The following is a 19,427-nucleotide window of genomic DNA, read 5'->3' as shown; positions in this document are numbered from 1 at the left end:
GAGGATCCCAACTGCATTTTGTATAACAGTGTCCAGAATCTCAAGACAAATATTCTGAGAGAATTGAATGCAGATACAACTAATGTAACAGATTTAATTAAAAATGTATTGAATGCTTCGTACGAACCGATTTAAAGGGTTTTTGCAAGTTTAATTCAATTTTCGTGTAAGTGGGGTAGATTAAACTGACTTTTTTTTATTAGTACTTGCCTTGTTTCAAGACTTTTTTTTTTTGTCTTTGCTATCTTTTTTATTGTGAAAGCATTCATTAGCTAAGTTGATACTCTCATTGACTCTTGGTGAATTATGAGCCAATATTGCCAATGATTCAAAGGATTTTGTTTTAAAATAAGAATGAGAATCCAACTAGTTAACCATGTAACAAAATACATTAATCTATGATTAATTTTATTGATTAAAAGGGTGCTCGCTACCAAAGTCGAGAGTTTGAATTCCATCTTTTGGATATGATTTGTTTGTATTCATTCACCCTTAATTTTCAATTGATATAAAAAGGAAAAAGGCCTTAAGGGCCAACTTTTGTTTGGTTGAAGTTTGATACAGCAAAAGATAACATGGGCCATGGGGCACTAGTGCCAGTCTAATTCTAGATTTAATCTCCATAGAAAGAATAAATGAGTGCTAGGACCAGTTGATTTAATTTGGTTTATATGCAACAGAAGAAATAAATGGACACTAAAACCCATTTAGTTTATCTTGATTTAGTTTCATTGAACGCATAAGTGGTGATTAGAGCCAATTAGGCCTAACTTATTCATAAGGAACACTAATGCTTATAGGCTATTTCGTGGATCGTTTAGGTTACAATCAACAGAAAACACTCTACATTTGGTGCTCTAAGCATTCATCCACTGGATTAAATAATGAATATCCAATTGCAATAGCCCAACAACCACTTTGTATGTGCTTTATTGCTTTCACCTTTTGACCTTTGATAGTTTTCATATGACCCTCAACATTCAAGGATTGCTACACTAATTAGGGGAGGCTGCTGTGAGAACCGTTTTAATTCGTCGAAGCCTGACTTTTGGATGCTATTGGGTGTTGATATTGTCAGAACAAAAGGTAAGAACTAGAACAAATTTTACGTAGAAGAGTCAAAATTCAATTCAGCTGACTACATTTGTGGCCCAAAACAAACATTTCAAAAAGGTATCGAACAATTGGGAATATGTTACGAGTGATTAGGAAAAAAAAATGGCAAAAGTTGATCCTTACACATTTTAAGGAATTATTCCTAGTTCTTTCCATGATGATTGCCGAATGTACAACTGTAGATGGTTAAGGAAGGTACTGACTAGTTAACCAGGCTAGACATTTTTTTTTTTTTTTTGTAACGTCTAATATTAGATATTTTTTTCCTCCCTCCCCTCTCCCGTCTCCATGTCTTTCCCATTCTCCAATTACTAGATCCAAGATTCGAACTTTGAAGTAAACAGTCTAGTAGATTGACTTTCGATTGTCTTTGACAATTCGAAAATCTGACTTTTTGTGGATTTTGGCTTACCTTGGTGCATACTGCCACCAATTGCAAACCAGCCAATCTTGAGGTTCCAGAAACTTCTTAACCAAGCCTTTGAAGTTGAAATTGGCTTCCTTGGACATTGTTAAGTGCACAGCCTTCAGAGTGTGAGGAATTTTTTCCTCACCTACAGAAAGCTGCCACTTTCTGGAGGAGATCCCCTTCCTGTCCGGGAATATTTCAACTCTTGAAACAATTTACTGATTTAGGTGTTCCGTTGTCCCAACCACATTGCAAGTTCAGTTAAACAAATTCAAGAGGCACATGGGAAATGCTAATAGGAAGGTCCTTATTTCATCCCCTCAACTAATCTTCTCAAGGAAGTTTGGTTTGGGTAACCAACAGTTTTAACTTATTTAGATGTTTTCAAGAACAAGGATTGAGTTTTAGTTAAATCGATTTCTTTCTTAGATAATCCATGGAGTTTTTCAAATATTTGATGTTAGTGGTAGGAAATCTACTATTCAAACCTGAAATTTCATGATGCACATAGAATCCTTGTTTTTGTGTAGTAAAACCAAGTTTGGATGCATTTGCAACTTTCTCAAATGTGTTTGATCTGGGTAGCAAGCAATTTTAACTCTGCCACATGCAATTTGCTGGAGGAAGCATAAATATTGCCGTAGGACAATACAAGAATCAGATAGCCTGAGAAAACTCTAGCTTGACTAGTGTGCTCAACAAACAAGAGATTTTGAACCCTACCTTCAAAAGTTCTGATACTCTGCAGCTATTACAATGTCATACTCACACCATTCCAAATTACACACTCTTGAACGAATTACGCCTTTCTGGCACGGGAGCATTTTCACTGTTTCTAACTCTAGGGACCACTACAGGTGCACCACGAACCTTGTCAAGAGCAAATGTTATCCTCAATGGCCGACCAAAAAATGCCTGTGAACAAAACCACCCCAGTTAACACGAGATATTCTACCTTTTTTTTTTTTTTTAATAGTGTAAGCAGGAGAGTTCAAACTTGGGACCTCTCATTTACACTCCCTTCCCCCAGACCACCCAACCCATCCCTAAACCATATTCTATTCGTGACTTCATACACAAGTAAAATGATGCATTTCCCTACTCACCTTTCCATCCATTGCATCCCTTGCACATGTGGCCTCATCTTCTTTTGAGAAATGGACGAAACCAAAACCTCTGGATCTACCAGTCTCTTTATCATACAGAATCCTCACTAACATGGACAGATAAATATCTCAGAAATATGGTTAAATATGATACAAAGTCAATGAACTTGCTTCACTGACAGATAACTATAGAAAGTCATCCGGCTAACCAAATTAGCATTTCCATCATTAAGTAACTTCAATTTGGTGTTTCAAGCGATGACTACCAATACAAGAAATATGATACTTACAAAGTAGAAGTTTCAAACAACTCCAATTTGCAATTTAAACAGCACCAAGGATTGTAAACTATGAGAGTGGAATTGCATGCTATAAGCTTTCTGTCCTCATGGACAGAGTCACATACAGCTGTTATAGTGTTTTACATTTTAACCAATTAGAGAGACCGTATCACAACACAGATATATAACCGTACATAGAGTTTTCTAATTTGCTATTCACTTAGCTGCAATTGTTGCAAACAACAGATTATGACTGCATTGTTCTTAGTCAAACAAGAGATACCCAGAGTACAGTATGCACAATCCCAGTGCAATAGCACCTGCCATCATTTTGTTCAAATGATTTTTCAGTTTTTGGGGAGAAAGGCATGCACACTGCACAAAATGGAACTAAATATGGTTCTTCACAGATGCAGAATTGTCTGGTGTCTGATAGAAACTGCACAATAATTAGGTTAAAAAATATTTGGGTAGCATGAACTGATGAGATCAAAGCTTGGCACTAAATTCCAAGGTAAACTACAATGACATTATCAACTAAGAACATAATTCCCCTCACCATGCTCAGCAGAAACCTTTTCATACTCTTTTTCCACAGTTCTCTTCATTTTCACATTAACAAAGACATAAAGTAAATAAGTTACTGCATTACTCCAACCAGAAGTAAACAAGAAAGTCAAATGAAGGTCGTTGTTGATAGTTGACTCATAGGTGAAGCTAATAGTCTAATGTCAATCCATATTAAACAGACAACATCTAATGATTAACAAAATCTGTTACCAGATTTGCTCCTCCTTCTGCTACAATATGACATGCATTGTTTTCCTTTCAACATACTTCAGACTAATAAATACCAGCATTTAAACGTCCAATGAAATATTCAATAGTCATGAATTAGCCTTTTACACTGTTGTGCGCAATTGAAGCCATTATCATGGCAACAAAGAATATCTGATTACAATAGAGGCATTGGGAACTTTTCTTGCCTTCTTGTTAAAGTAGCGCACTCTGATTATTGCTCATTGTACATACTATTTTTTTTCTCTTGAAAAAAAAAAGTAGCAAATAAGTCTCCAGTTGATCAGACGGTACTAATTTGATCCACAAATCTGTGTATACTACTTAACTGTTAATGTTTCGGAAATAGCATGATTCAGTACAGCTTGTAATGCTTTCCTAAACAACACGTTCGATACTACACCTGCTGCACCATTAAAACCTAGTAGACATCACTGATCCTTGCATGCCAAAGTACATCTGATGTTGGTTATATCCTCTGTTCTCCCCTTTTTCACAAAACCCACCCTGACATTTCTTTATTGATGATTCTTTTTTGTCTTTAGTTACTAACAGCTAGCAACTTATTAAAATTGTTATTGCGACATTTCATCGAACATATTCACTCCATAGCAATATTACCTTCCGTAACCTCCCCGTACGAAGAAAAGGCGTCCAAAAGCGACTTCTCATCAACTGACAACGAAAGACCTGGCGAACAAAATCCAAAAAGGAAAAAAAAAAGAAGTGAATTACAAATCAAAATCAATTGATAAGTTAACGTTCAAATACTGCAGAAACAATGTCTAGTAGGAGTAATTCGATACCACCAACAAACAGCTTGTTGTTAGGGGGAGGAGAGGTTGTTGTTACTGAGGAGTAATAGCGGAAGCACGAACTCGAAATTGAGGTTGAAGCTGCAGTCTGGTGGTGGCTGTGGGCGACGGAAGAGACCGCTCTTCGGGCCAAGTCCGCTAGTTTGCCCATCATTTGCTGACAGAAGTTGAACCGGGTGATTTTGAGGACTGAGGAGGCAATTTTTTTGATATCTTTCTAGCAGCTACACGCGGGCTTCAAGATGTCATGTCTTAGTTTTCATATTTTGGTCTGGGTATATAAATGGAGTAGACCATTCCCCAACTTTTCTCCATCACATTCCAATATTATTTTCGCAGGTCAATACCGTACCTAACATATTTCATTGCTTGTGGTAGTTAATATTTAAATTTTCATAACAGATTAATCAAATTTTGCCGTCTGATTAATCATTGCAAAATTTGTCACAAATTCGATTCATTTTTCAAATATTTAGTATACATTAAACGTTAAAATATTTTTTTAAAAAAATATTTTTTAATATGTTGATTTAGAGATTAGAAATAACGACAATTTAGGACAGCCTAACTAAGTTTGTGGATATTTCCTCTTATTGTTTCGCGTTAAAGTAATCATATCTTTTTTTCTGAATTTTTCTCTCTCTCGATCACCTCTCGCTCACGAATCGCCTCTCGGAGTTCAAACTAAATTGGAGAGTCTCAAGTTGTGCTCAAAACAAAGATTGGGAAATCAAGAACTAGAGTTCCACAATAAATATTTCCTTTCTAGCAATTATTGTTGTGTTTGTTTCTTTAAATTTTTTTTTGGTGATTTAAAGTTTAAGAAGCTGCAGGTGATTGTCTATTGTCTCTATCTGGTTGAATATGGGTTTTCTTGTAAGAGCAAAGACTTGGTACTGTTAAAATTTGTAGCAATTTTGTTAATGGAACCTGGAAATTGATATTTGGTTATGATTTGAGCGTGGATTGATTTATAGAGCTCGATAAGGCTCGAGTTTTCGTGAACCCAATGAGTCGAGTTTAAATTTTTGCAACTTATAAGTTGAGATTAGACTTAGAAATACATAGTCTTCTTCCGAACTCAAGCGGTACAGAATTGTGTTGAGATCAAGTTCAAACTCAACTCGATTCGAATACACTCCTAATCAGAACCCTATCTTCCATGATATCGTTTAAATTTCCTTTTCATGACTACCAAAATGTTCGTAATTTCTAATTTGAGGTACGCTAGTTTGTACCATAACTATGGTAAAGGTATTGCGAGCCAATACCCAGCCGACCAGTATGAAAAAAATTGAGGTGGTATGGCGCATCGTCATGTTTAAAATAGAAGCCAGTTAGCACAAACGAACTTAACGTGTTCAGGCCGGGTTAGGGCGCCGAATCCGGGTCGCAGGGGATTAGTCGGGTCCCGCAAGGATTGACCCGGACATCCCTGTGTCGACAAAAAAAAAAAAAAAAAAGCACAAACGAACTGAATACTCGATTAACTGATTTCATTCGTTATCATGAAAACACAAAAATTGGCTTCTAATTGGTTAATATCACAAAGTAGCATATGATTTGATTTATTAAGTAAATTCATGCGAATATGAAGCATCCTTTGACCACCTAGCCAACTGATACACCACAAGCGGCAATGCTTTGAAGAGCATATGGACCATTTAAATTTACTATGTCATCATACTTTACATATATTTGCGGAATATCAATTGCAGAGGAAAAATCATAAATATTAATACACAAATGTAACTTTTTCTTTAGTCTCATGCAAATCCAAATGAGAGTGTGTGCATATTACTATTGTTGATTTCTACAAACCTACACACCTGGATTAGTTGTGTTCTATAACTTCTATCAATAATTAAGATCTGCACTCTAGTTCGATTGTGTATAAGGTTAAAGAAAAAATCAGACAATTTTAATTGTTCTATGTAGATGTGATTTTTTTTAATCCACTGTTGATATATTGCAAAATGAATCTATGTCGTGATTTTGTTTTGGACCATCTGTAGTGCCCCAATCCCTTTTATTAGCTACTCTTGATGAGAATGTTTAATTTAAATTGAGAAATATGGCAACTGTTGGTTTCCAATATAACCTCTAGTCTAGCAAACAAAAAAAAAAAAATTAATTTTGCCTAGATTTTGGCTAAAAGAGTAAATATTAGAAAAGAATTTAGAGACTAAATTAACTAAATTAAAAATTAGAAAACTAGATGTATTCACCAAACACAAAAGTTGAAGTGTTAAACAATCAATGTTTACTTATTTATATTATTAGTATACATGATTCACATTTGTTTGACATGACATATTACTATGGACTATAGTACCTACGATGCCCATTTCCAACATGTTACTATAGTACCTACGTGACTCACTTTTTTTTTTTTTTTTGATTTCACTCTGGAGTTTAGGCTCGACACGAAATGGGATTTGTTTATAGATTACCGCCAATTATGAAAGAAACCAATGTACCAATTTAACTACGCAACTCATCCATCCTACAATGTTTGCCTATTCAGCCAGAAAAAGAAATCAAGGTAGCCCATTTTCCTTTCCTTCCCTTTCCCCACCCCCACCCCCCTTCTTCCCCGAAAGACCAAAACAAGTTGCAGAAAATTAACAGAGGATTCATGGGTACAGAAGCAGTTATTTCTCAGCTCAAGATCCTCATGTTTCCATGGTTGGCTTACTGCCATATATGGCCCACCCTAGAACTAGCTAAGAGACTAGCGGATAGAGGATTCGCCATGTACATTTGTTCAACTTCGTCAATCTGGGATTCATCAAGAAAAAGTTTACCGGAATATACTCTATGACAATTCAGCTAGTGGAACAATAGTAAATATTTCTAACAATCTCTCTCTTAAACTGAATGTTTGAAAAACATTCAGTTTAATAGGACTTGTCAATTGCACAGACCCCAAACAACTTTCTTAGTTTTTGAAATGTGGATAACTTCAATGGTTTGGTCATTATGTCAGCAATCTGATCTTCATTTTTATAGTAGAGAAAATCAATTATTCCATCCCTTGTGAGCTCACTTAGAAAGTGAAACCTCACGTTTATGTGCTTGGTTCTTCCATGTGAAATTGGATTTTTAGAGAGTTTGATGGCAGAACTATTGTTACAGTAAATTGTAGTAACTTCTTCTTGCTGAAAATGTAACTCTTCAAAAATATTCCTTAGCCAAATTGCTTGACAGGCACAAACCATTGCAGTTACGTACTCTGATTCAGTTGTTGATAAAGTAACAATTGGTTGTTTCTTTGAATACCATGAAATAGCTGTTGAACCCATCATGAATACATAACCAGATGTACTCTCTCTATTATCAGAATCGCCTGCATGTCACTGTCAGTAAAACCAAATAAATCTGATTTTTCACCATTCTTGTAAAATAACCTATATTCAATGGTTCCCTACAAGCATCGAAGAATTCTCTTGGTAGTTAGAAGATGTATTTCCTTTGAACTTTCCATGTATCTATTAATAAGACTTATAGCATGCATAATATCAGATCTAGTGGCTGTCAAATACATCAGGTTTCCCATAATTTGTTTGTAATGGGTGCTATCAACCCTCTTTCTTTTAGGTTCTTGGATGAGTTTTCAACCCACTTTAACTGGCATACTAACAGAATTACAATTCTTTATTTGAAATCTATTCAGAATTTCTTGCACATATTTTCCTTTAGAGACAAAAATTTCAGCAGCAGATTGCACCAATGCAATGCCCAAAAAATAATGCATCTTTCCAAGATCAGACATATCAAATTCAACTATCATAGATTTCTTGAATTTCTCAAACATGACACTATCATTTTCAGTAAAAATAAGATCATCAACATATAAGCAAACAATAAGCAATTTACCTCTGTTTCCAATCTTTATAAAAAGTGTATGTTCATATGGACACTTTTTAAATCGCTCCTTAGAAAAATAAGCATCTATACGACTATACCAAGCATGTGGGTTTTATTTTAGAGTGAATCTTTCCTAGACCGTCAGTGTAAACCTATTTTACACTGACGGCTCACCATGTTGCGCCACCTCATTAATGAAAATTGGCAACCTGTTATAACATGTAACCATTACCTATTACTAAATAAAAAATAGGCTATTCACTTCTTTTTCTGCCTCTTCCTTCTCTTTCTATTGTATTTTGGATTTGCAACCAAGTTCCTCCACTGATCAACTCAAAATTGGGATGACAGGTTAGATTTCTTTAATCTTTCTCTCTCTCTTTTATATGCACGATGTCTTTTATAAACCCACTTTAACTTAATTTTTACAAAGTGTAAACCCTAATTCAATATTTGTTCAAGAATGGATTTTGTAGTATAAAAGAAAGATGAAATAAATACGTCAAAAAATAAGAAAAATTAACCAAGTTCCTCTTTATATTGCAAAATTATAGTGTAGGTCGATTCCAGCCATGTTAATGGAAATTCTTATTAAATATGTTTTGAATATTTCAAGAGTGGTAGTTTTTATTGTCCTGTTTATTGAATTTAGTGAAACTTGTGTCTCTAGTTTGGTATTGTGGTTGCATCTTTCCAAGGCCCGTGTTGTATTATTGTGCTTGTCATCGTACCCTTTTGGCAGATGAGGTAAATTTTAATTGGGCTTACTATTTATGTGTAATTAGGTTGTAGTAGTCATCAAGTCTTGCACACAAAGTAGTCTTGTGGTTTAATGGTCACTCTGAAGGTACGGATTTTGATAAGAAGTTTGTAATACAATTGAGATATGCGATTTTACTAATGTATTTATTTCAAGTTTAGGATCCAATAGGTACAATTTGTGCTTCTTTTCATCAAAGTTGATGCATTATCTCAATAAAGTTGATGTATTTATAAGAAGTTTGTAATACAATTGGGATATGCGATTTTACTTAATGTATTTATTTCAAGTTTAGGATCCAATAGGCACAATTCGTGCTTCTGTTCATCAAAGTTGATGCATTATCTCAATATAATGCCAAGGAATCAGTAAAGGTGTGCATTCATTCCTATGCCACTATTGCATAAAATAATGACTTTCTACCAACATCCTTATTTCAAATCAGTGGTAATTTAAGCATTATATATGTAGTAAAGGTTGCTTCAAAAAAAAAAAATATATGTAGTAAAGGTGTGCAATTCTTGCAGATATATACATCGGCTATTTCCCTCTTGAGTTGGTTAATCATCTTCCAATGAGTTTACTTTAGTATCATTCTATGTTATGTATGTTATCATGAACTCCCTCTGTATGGCCTAAATTAGCTAGATATAACTTTAGAGGAGTGTACCAGTTAGATTCATTGGAATGTCTTCCTGGCAAGACATATAAGAGGTACTTCAAAAGTATAATTAAGTTGTACTAGAACTTACCTCATAATATTTGTTAAACTGGATTGTAAACAGATTCCGTAATGGTGGTGAAGGTTGCTGACAAATAGAAATTGATTTTACAAATGTTATTTTTTTTATCCCAACTATCACGTCTCACTGGATCAATTTGTCAATTTTCAGATTTAACTGTCCACCATAGTTGTGATGAGTGCTGACAATGGCGACATGCATTTGTGGCTTTCTCTTGGATGTTTCAGCAATTGCATCAGGATGAAGTTGAAGGAAAATTCTAGTGCAGGTGTAAATGCAACACCTCACTAGTCTTGTAATTTAGCATCTCACTAGTCTTGTGATTTAGCATCTCACTAGTCTTGTGATTTAGCATGTTGTGTTAGTTTTCATTGTAACACCATCATGGGCTCTTGACTTCAGGAAGTGTCTTGCATAGACAATCTTATATTATTGAAATACTAAATGCTAAATGTGCTAGTATATTATTGATGCATAAATTTGTCTTTCTATTTTTATAACATGGCTCTCTCGCCTAACTATTTGGTCTGCCTTCGTATGCTATTGCTAACAAATAATAAATAACAATATAATGACATTCCAGTTAAAACTAACACTCTGGTCAAGTCACTTAAAGTGGACAAATATTCTGGTCAAGTCATTTGAAGTGGACAAGTGAACATGTATCAATGAAAAGATAAATACATCAAACTATCACTCTACTTAAGTAATCTGAACTTGGACAAGCAAACTTGATAACAAACTATCATTCTAGTAAAGTAATCTAAACATCTAAACAGTACACGTGAATGAATGAAAAGATAATTCATCAAACTACCAAGCTCTAAACAAGAATATTTATTACTCTTAACAGTCCACTCAATTCTTTAATCTGGGACACGTACTTCTATTGTGCCCCTTCTCTCTGCAACAAGAGCATTTATTGCTTTTACGAGACTTTTCTAAACCACCCTTCATCCGTAAGGTGCGAGGACGCCCTTTTGATGCAATTGTTACGGGGTTCACTAGAGTTATACTCTTCTGAGATGCTTGACCTTGAGTGAGATCATGAATTTCAGAATGTGAGTCAACTTGAGAAATAGATAAACTACTGTCTTGCACATTTTCGTAGGGCAAATCATCAAGTTTGTCAGATAATGCTTGCAACCCTTGAAGTGCAACTTTGCAATATTGAATATGGTGTCAAATTAGGTTAAAAATTTTCAATGTCATTTAAAAAAAAAAAAGTAGAGGTACTATACAAACCTGTGATGTTTTGCAGATCTTGAAGCTTTCTCTGAAATGCCAAGTGAACGAACCATTATGTCATTAAACCACATGCTTGAATTTGTTAGTGACTCAGCTTGGTGAAGTTTTTCAGAAAACCCACCTCATCTCGTCCACAAATAGCACTCATTGTCCAACGATCCAACAAATAATGCACTGGAAGTGAATGAATTTGTTTCTTTATAAACACCATTAGCGCATGTTTACAAAGAATCCCCACAAATTCAAACTTGCGACAAGAGCACTCAATTTTTTGTTCAACAATATTTACAATTACAATATATGAGGGAAATTCCTTTTGACGCTTGCGTACCCTATATTTATAAACCCATCTTTCATAGTTATTTTCTCAGAAACATATTTTTGGGATTCTAGTAATTCATCTTGAAACATTCTGAAGATTTTTCGTGTATACACTTTGGCTGCTTCAGTTTCCATAGGGTACAGAGTTTTCAAAATTGGTTTCGTATTCTTTGTCTTAAATTTTTTTCTTTTTCTTTATCATACCTTGCCTCAATAGCCCTATCATATTGAGTCACTAATTTACTCATAGCTGTAATAGAATTCAGATAGTCTTTGAAAAACTTATTCATACTTTCACTTCTTTGGGTTGTTGACATACCTGGACAAAACAGTAGCAATTACACAGAAGTAAATAAATATATAATAAAAAAAATTTAATTGTCACTATCCTAAGATTTAAAGTCTAAGTCAAATTTTATTTTTTTTTAACCAAGAAAGAATAAGGTACGTACCTGCTCAAAAACTAGCACGCACAAAAGCAGGAACCCATCTTTCACGAATTGAATATACCTTTTGTATCCATGTGTTATTTTACAATTTGTACTTCTCAATTAACTCAGTCCAAGCCATTTCAAACTCTTCTGGAGTGATAGTATCATGAATGCATTTTGAGAAATGATACTTGAAATCATTGTTTTGGTGATAAATATGGCTAAGTGTCTCTGGAAATTTTTTCTCAATATGCCACGTACAAAAGTGATGTGTACTATGAGGTAAAACTCTAGCAACAGCATTTGTTATCTCAGTGTCTTGGTCTGTAATAACAGTTTTAGGAGGGCACCCAAACATTGCTTCTAACCAAGTTTGCAACAATCAAACAAACGATTCTTCGGTTTCATCCCAAAGCAGAGCACCTCCAAACAAAATTGACTAGTAATGATGATTAACTCTAGTTAATGGAACAAAAGGCATCTTATATTTATTTGTCAGGTATGTAGGGTCAAATGTAACCACATCACCAAAGTGTTTATATGATGACCTTGACTTAGCATCAGTCCAGAAACAATTAGCAAGGCGACCCTCTATATCTACTTGAATTGCATAAAAGAAACCAGGATTCTCAGATTGTCTCTTCTGAAAATATTGCAGTATTAACTGTGCATCTCCTTTTTCTAGTTCCTTTTGTCTCTTTGTACTCAAATAGTTACAATCATCATGATCAGCGAAATTCAAGTTTCCAATTCCCCCAACTTGAGTAGCTAAAACTGAGACAATCTTGCTTGGGCGAACACCAGATTGGTCTAGCTTATCAATCAAATTCTTTTGGGCCTTACTTTTTTTCGTTTTTGAACATAAAAATTTTTTGCTATAAGGAGAGGCAAGTTCATGATTATGTTCTAAAACAAGTCTAGCAATAATCCACTTACCCTCTTCCTTTTGGGATACATACACCAATGCTTTGCATCCTTGTCTTGTTTTATCCCGTGGCATATCAGCTTGAGAATCTTTTTTAGAGCGATATCCTTCTTTGGAACAAACAACTTCTCGTCCAATTATCAATTTATCACTCCTTGATTTCGTGATACGATTTCTTCGCACACTAAAACCTTTATTACGTGCATAGTTAGAGTCACACTTAAAGGCATCACCCAGTGATTCAAATTCCATTCCAACATATAAGTTCACCTCTTTTCCAGGTTCAATTTGTTCATTAGTAGAATCTTCAGGTATAGATCCATGTGCAGCGTCATGGTCAAATTGATCTTGTTCCATAGGAGATTCAGTACCAAGTTCATGTTCCATAAGACATTCAGTACTGATTATTTTTCCAAAAGATGCAACCAAAATACCAAACTGGAGACACAAGTTTCACTAAATTCAATAAACAAGACAATAAAAACTACCACTCTTGAGAGATTCAAAATAGATTTAATAAGAATTTCCACTAACATAGCTGGAATCGACCTACACTATAATTTTACAATATAAAGAGGAATTTAGTTAATTTTTCTTATTTTTTGACGTATTTATTTCATCTTTCTTTTATACTACAAAATCCATTCTTGAACAAATATTGAATTAGAGTTTACACTTTGTAAAAATTAAGTTAAAGTGCGTTTATAAAAGACATTGTACACATAAAAAAGAGAGAGAAAGATTAAAGAAGTCTAACCTGTCATCCCAATTTTAAGTTGATTAGTGGAGGAACTTGGTTGCAAATTCAAAATACAATAGAAAGAGAAGGAAGAGGTAGAAAAAAGAGGTTAATAACCTATTTTTTATTTGGTAATAGGTAATGGTTACAGGTTATAGCAGGCTGCCAATTTTCATTAATTAGGTGCTGTGAGTATAAAATAGGTTTACACTGACGGTGTAGGAAAGATTAACTCTTTATTTTAACCTGTATAATATTTTTTTGAGTTTGTATACTTTATGTTCATTTTCAACCTTCACATAACCAGGAGGTTGATCAATAAATATCTGTTTCTGTAGATCACCATGTAAAAATGCTAATTTCACAGCTAACTGAAAAATAGGCCATGAATATTGTGCTGCCAATACAATCACTATCCTGATTGTGTCATGCCTTGTGACTGAAGCAAAGACTTCTCAATAATCCATCCCAAACTCTTGCTTATAGCCTTTAACTACTAAGCGTGTCTTGTACTTGTCAACTTCACCATTTTCCTTCAATTTCGTTTTGAACACCCACTTAACACCAATTGCTTTTTATCCTTTTAGAAGATCAGTTAACTTCCATGTGTTTGTTTCATTCAATAGTTGTAATTTCTTCATCCATTGTCTTCTGCCACTTTGAATCTTTGATAGAATCTTCAAAAACTGTAAGATCACAATCGAAAAATAGAGTAAAATATATAAGTGGGTCCTCGGATTGATCAATTTTAGTTACCTCATAATCGATCATTCATGCAAATCTTTTTCAAATACGTTGAGGCTGTCCTTCATTTTCTACTACTATTTGGGAACTTGGAACATCATTTGAACCATCTGATGGAATTGGTTAGTAGGCTGCTGCCTATTCTCTTCATCAACTCTGTCAAAATCAGTAGGTATTTGTTGGTTAATAATATTGCTGCTCCATGATAAAAATTTTTTTCATCAAAAATTACATCCTTGTTGATGACAATTTTCTTAGTGATAGAATTATAAAGCTTGTAGATCTTTTATTGATCACTAACACTAAGAAAAATGCATTTCTCTCCCTTATTATCTAATTTTGTCCTTTTTTGCTTTGGAATATGAGTATAGGTAATGCATTCAAAAATTTTGAAATAATCCACTATTGATTTCTGTCCACTCCATGCTTTCTCAGGTGTCATATTTTTAACAGCAAGTGTGAGACTTCTATTCAATATATGAATGCTCTAGTTGACAGTTTCAGGTCAAAATTTTTTTGGAATACCAGTTCTTGTCAAAATGCTCCTCACCATGTTCAACATTGTACGGTTTTTTCTCTTTGAAACACTATTCTGTTGTGCCGTATAAACTGCTGCAAGCTGCTTCTGAATTCCATGCTCTTCACAAAAGTTTATAAATTCTTATGAGTTATATTTTTCACCACAATCACTACAAAATTTTTTTTATGGACTTGCTTGCTTCCTTTTCGACAAGAGTCATGAAATTTTTGAAAGCTAAAAATGCTTCATATTTTTCCTGCAAAAAATATATTCAAGTTTTTTTGACTATAATCATCAATAAACTGTTAGGGTGGTTATCTAAATTTAACCATTGGTGAAAACCATCACCTATTGAACCCAAGATCTATATGGCGATTATTAAGAAATAAATTAACAAGAAAATTGCGGAAGCGTACCTGAATCCATATTGATAAACTTGATACTTGAATCCCTAGAGATTTGGGGTGGCCTTCCAGGTCAACAGGTATTCACCGATCCTTTGAGAGAGGCCTTTAGTTTCTCTCTGGTATCTTTCCTGACGATGGGATATCAGGGAAGGGTATTTTGTGGTATTACGAAATACGACAACTAAAACGATGCCTGTGACCTGGGGACCATAACCCTATTTATAGGTAACATTCCTGTTACCTTTGGAGCCCTATTTCAGCCCATCATTGAAATAGGAGCCCATAAGTTTCTACACATAAAAGGGCCCACATCCTACTAGATACATTAAATCCAAACTATATTTGATCACTTTAATTGGGTTTAACCTTAATTGACAGTTTGCAATACATAATTATTCACATATAAGTCCAATGTTGGATTAAGGATCCAACAATCTCCCACTTGGACTATATGTGTAACCTTATAATTATGTTTTGCAATTAACCGTATGAGCTCAACTTTACTGTCATTATCACAATGTATCTGTAACCAATTCGGTCCATCAATTACACCAATATAGGATAAAAGCGGCCTTTATTACAATTTCGTAACTCGACCCATCAATGGTCACATATATCAATGCAATTGAATGACATGAATTATGATGTGGATGTGTAGCATGGAAATTTCATGTAATGTGATCAAAACATGCCTATTTCCAACTGGTCCACCTTAAATTTTATGAGATCAAATCATACCAAAATTAGAGTGCAAAAAAATCCAAACTTTATTTATGCATAAAATATCCTTAAATCCTTAATAACTGAAAAATATCATAAGAGCATTTAAAATAACAAACTCCCACTAAAACTATACATCGTTTAATACGACACCCATATGAGCAGTATGCTCATGAAACATTTTGGGTGGCAATCCCTTAGTAAGCGGATCCGCAACCATAGAGTTTGTCCCGATGTGCTCTATTGATAACTGTCCATTCTGCACTCTTTCTTTAACAGTCAGGAACTTGATATCTATATGTTTAGATTTGGTCGAGCTCCTATTGTTATTGGAATATAAGACTGCTGACTTATTGTCACAGAATAATTTGAGTGGTCTTTCAATGCCATCCACTACACGTAATCCTGTGACGAAATTTCGCAGCCAAATTCCCTGGTTGGATGCCTCATAGCAAGCTATAAATTCTGCAGCCATAGTGGAAGATGCTATGAGGGACTGTTTAGCACTCTTCCAGGATATGGCACCTCCAGCCAACAAGTAGACATAGCCTGACGTTGACTTCATAGTATCTTTGCATCCAGCATAATCGGAATCAGTATACCCAATGATCTCCAACTCATCTGACTTCCGATACGTGAGCATGTAGTCTTTTGTTTTCTGTAGATACCGTAAGACCCGTTTGGTTGCTTTCCAATGATCTAATTCAGGATTACTCAAATATCTACCCAACATCCCAGTAATGTACGCAATATCCGGACGCGTACATACTTGAGCATACATTAGACTCCCTACTGCTGAGGCATAAGGAATCTTTTGCATCTCTCTTTCCTCAAAAGCATTCTTGGGACACTGCTCAAGACTAAATTTGTCTCCTTTAGCCACTGGAGTGTCACCTGGTTTACAATTTTGCATGCCATACCTTTTGAGAACCTTTTCGATATAGCCCTTTTGTGATAGTCCTAAAATACCCCGAGAGCGATCACGGTGTATCTGTATGCCTAACACAAAAGATGCATCACCAAGATCTTTCATCTCAAAATTCTTAGTTAGAAATTTCTTGGTTTCATGCAATAGACCAATATCGTTGCTGGCAAGTCATCAACATACAATACCAGAAAAATATATTTGCTCCCACAGAACTTATGGTATATACAATCATCCACTAAATTCATCTCGAAACCAAATGAGATGATCACCTGATGAAATTTGAAATACCATTGTCGAGACGCTTGTTTGAGCCCATAGATGGATTTTTTAAGTTTGCAAACCATATTCTTTGGATCTCCTGATACAAAGTTTTCTGGTTGCACCATATAAATTGTCTCATCAATGTTACCATTGAGAAACGCTGTCTTTACATCCATCTGATGTAACTCAAGATCGAAATGTGCCACTAATGCCATGATAATTCTAAAAGAATCCTTTGAAGAGACTGGAGAGAAGGTTTCTTTATAGTCGATACCTTCTTTTTGTGTAAATCCCTTAGCGACAAGACGAGCTTTGAATCTTTCCACATTGCCTTTCGAATCCCTTTTGATTTTAAATATCCATTTACAACCAATGGGTTTCGCACCTTCTGGCAATGGGACAAGATCCCAAACATCATTGTCCTTCATGGATTTAATCTCCTCATTCATGGCATCGATCCACTTTTGAGAATTTGAACTTTCCATGGCTTGACGGAAGTTGATTGGATCATCTTCCATCAATCCAGAGTCATCCTCATGTTCTTGGAGAAAAACAATGTAATCATCTGGCACTGCACTTCTCCTTTCTCTAGTGGATCTTCTTAATGGCACTGGTTCTTGAAGAGGAAGAGTTTGTTCTTCTATAACAGTTTGCTCTTCGACATTGTCTTGATTTGTTGTATCATGATCAAATTCAGGAATAGGGTCCTGAGCAAGAGTAATGACACCTGTGGGAATATTAATATATTCCTCTTTAAAGACAATGTCCCTTACTGTATGTTCTCCCCCAAACTCGACATCCTCAAAGAACCGGGCATTTCCTGTCTCAAAAATTGATTTGGCTGTGGGATCATAAAACTTGTAACCTCTGGATCTTTCAGAATATCCAATAAAATAACAACTAATCGTTCTTGAATCCAGTTTCTTTTCATTTGGCCTGTAAGGCCTTGCCTCAGCTGGACACCCCCAAACATGCAGATGCTTTAAACTGGGCTTTTTCCCTGTCCAAAGCTCATAAGGGGTTTTGATAGTTGCTTTAGTTGGAACTCTGTTAAGAATATATGCTGCAGTCTTAAGTGCTTCTCCCCAGAGTGACTCTGGTAAGGTGGAATGACATATCATACTCCTTACCATGTCTTTAAGCGTTCTATTTCGTCTTTCAGCTACACCATTCATAGTGGGTGAACCCGGCATAGTGTACTGTGGAACGATACCGCATTCCTCTAGGTATTTAGCAAATGGTCCTGGACGTTGTTCACCTGAACCGTCATATCTACCATAGTACTCACCACCACGGTCAGATCTGACGCTTTTAATTCTTTTGTTGAGTTGATTCTCAACTTCGGCCTTAAAATTTTTGAACACGTCCAGTGACTGTGACTTTTCAGAAATGAGATATATGTAGCCATATCTTGAAAAATCGTCTATGAACGTTATAAAATATTGTTGACCATTCCAAGCAGATGTAGGAAATGGTCCACAAATATCTGTATGTATAAGTTCTAAGACGTCTAAGGACCTATTGGCTTCAAATCTCCTTTTATTGGTTTGTTTCCCCTTTATACAGTTAATACAATCATTAAAATCTGTAAAATTCAAGGGGTCGAGAATTTCATTTGACACAAGTCTTTTCATTCTCCGTTTGGAGATATGTCCTAATCTCTTGTGCCATAATGCAGCTGAATTCTCATTGGCTAATTTTCTTTTAACTCCTCTAGTACTCAAATGCAGAGATTCATTAAATGAGACAATTGTGTCAATTAAATATAGATTATCGTAGTGCATTAAAGAACCAGAACCAACCAATTTTGAATCATGAAACAATTCAAATTTTCCATTTCCAAATGAACAAAAATAACCAAATTTGTCCAAAGCAGAAATAGAAATTAAATTCCGTCTAAAAGACGGTACAACAAATGTCTCATTGAGATCCAAATAAAATCCGGTCTTTAACAATAATCTAAAAACTCCAATTGCCTCAACTTGAACTGTTTTGCCATCGCCCACGTAGATATATCTTTCACTATCATTAGGCTTTCGGCAATTCAGGCAACCCTGCATAGACACACTGATGTGAGTTGTTGCACCAGAATCTAACCACCATGTGTGTCTAGGTACCGAAGTTAAATTAACCTCAGAACAAACCAAATTACTATATTTCATTGAAACAAGGCGTGTCAAGAGCGTACTAACTTCAGCCTTTTCGTTCTTGACAAACCTTTTTTCAATGTCCTGAAGGAACTCTTTAGCGGTTACAGTCGTTTCTGACATTGTTCCCCTAAATGC

The 19,427-nt window shown here is 35.1% G+C and overlaps 1 protein-coding gene across 1 annotated transcript; it reads right to left on the bottom strand.

Moving 5' to 3' along the window:
* Positions 1–2,083: 2,083 nt before the first annotated feature.
* Positions 2,084–4,761, bottom strand: LOC113772029 (glycine-rich RNA-binding protein 4, mitochondrial-like). Its single transcript, XM_027316569.1, has 4 exons — positions 4,517–4,761; positions 4,332–4,400; positions 2,632–2,738; positions 2,084–2,440 (listed from the first exon to the last, which is right to left on the bottom strand). Exons 1-4 carry the CDS (start codon positions 4,677–4,679, stop codon positions 2,306–2,308), a joined length of 474 nt encoding a protein of 157 aa, XP_027172370.1. The 5' UTR covers positions 4,680–4,761; the 3' UTR covers positions 2,084–2,305.
* Between the last annotated feature and the right edge of the window lie 14,666 nt (positions 4,762–19,427).

This window comes from Coffea eugenioides, chromosome 5, assembly GCF_003713205.1.
Source record: "Coffea eugenioides isolate CCC68of chromosome 5, Ceug_1.0, whole genome shotgun sequence".
In the NCBI taxonomy this organism is placed as follows: Eukaryota; Viridiplantae; Streptophyta; class Magnoliopsida; order Gentianales; family Rubiaceae; genus Coffea; species Coffea eugenioides.
The sequence above is the reverse complement of the archived record's forward strand: the minus strand, read 5'-3'. Positions and strand labels throughout refer to the sequence as shown.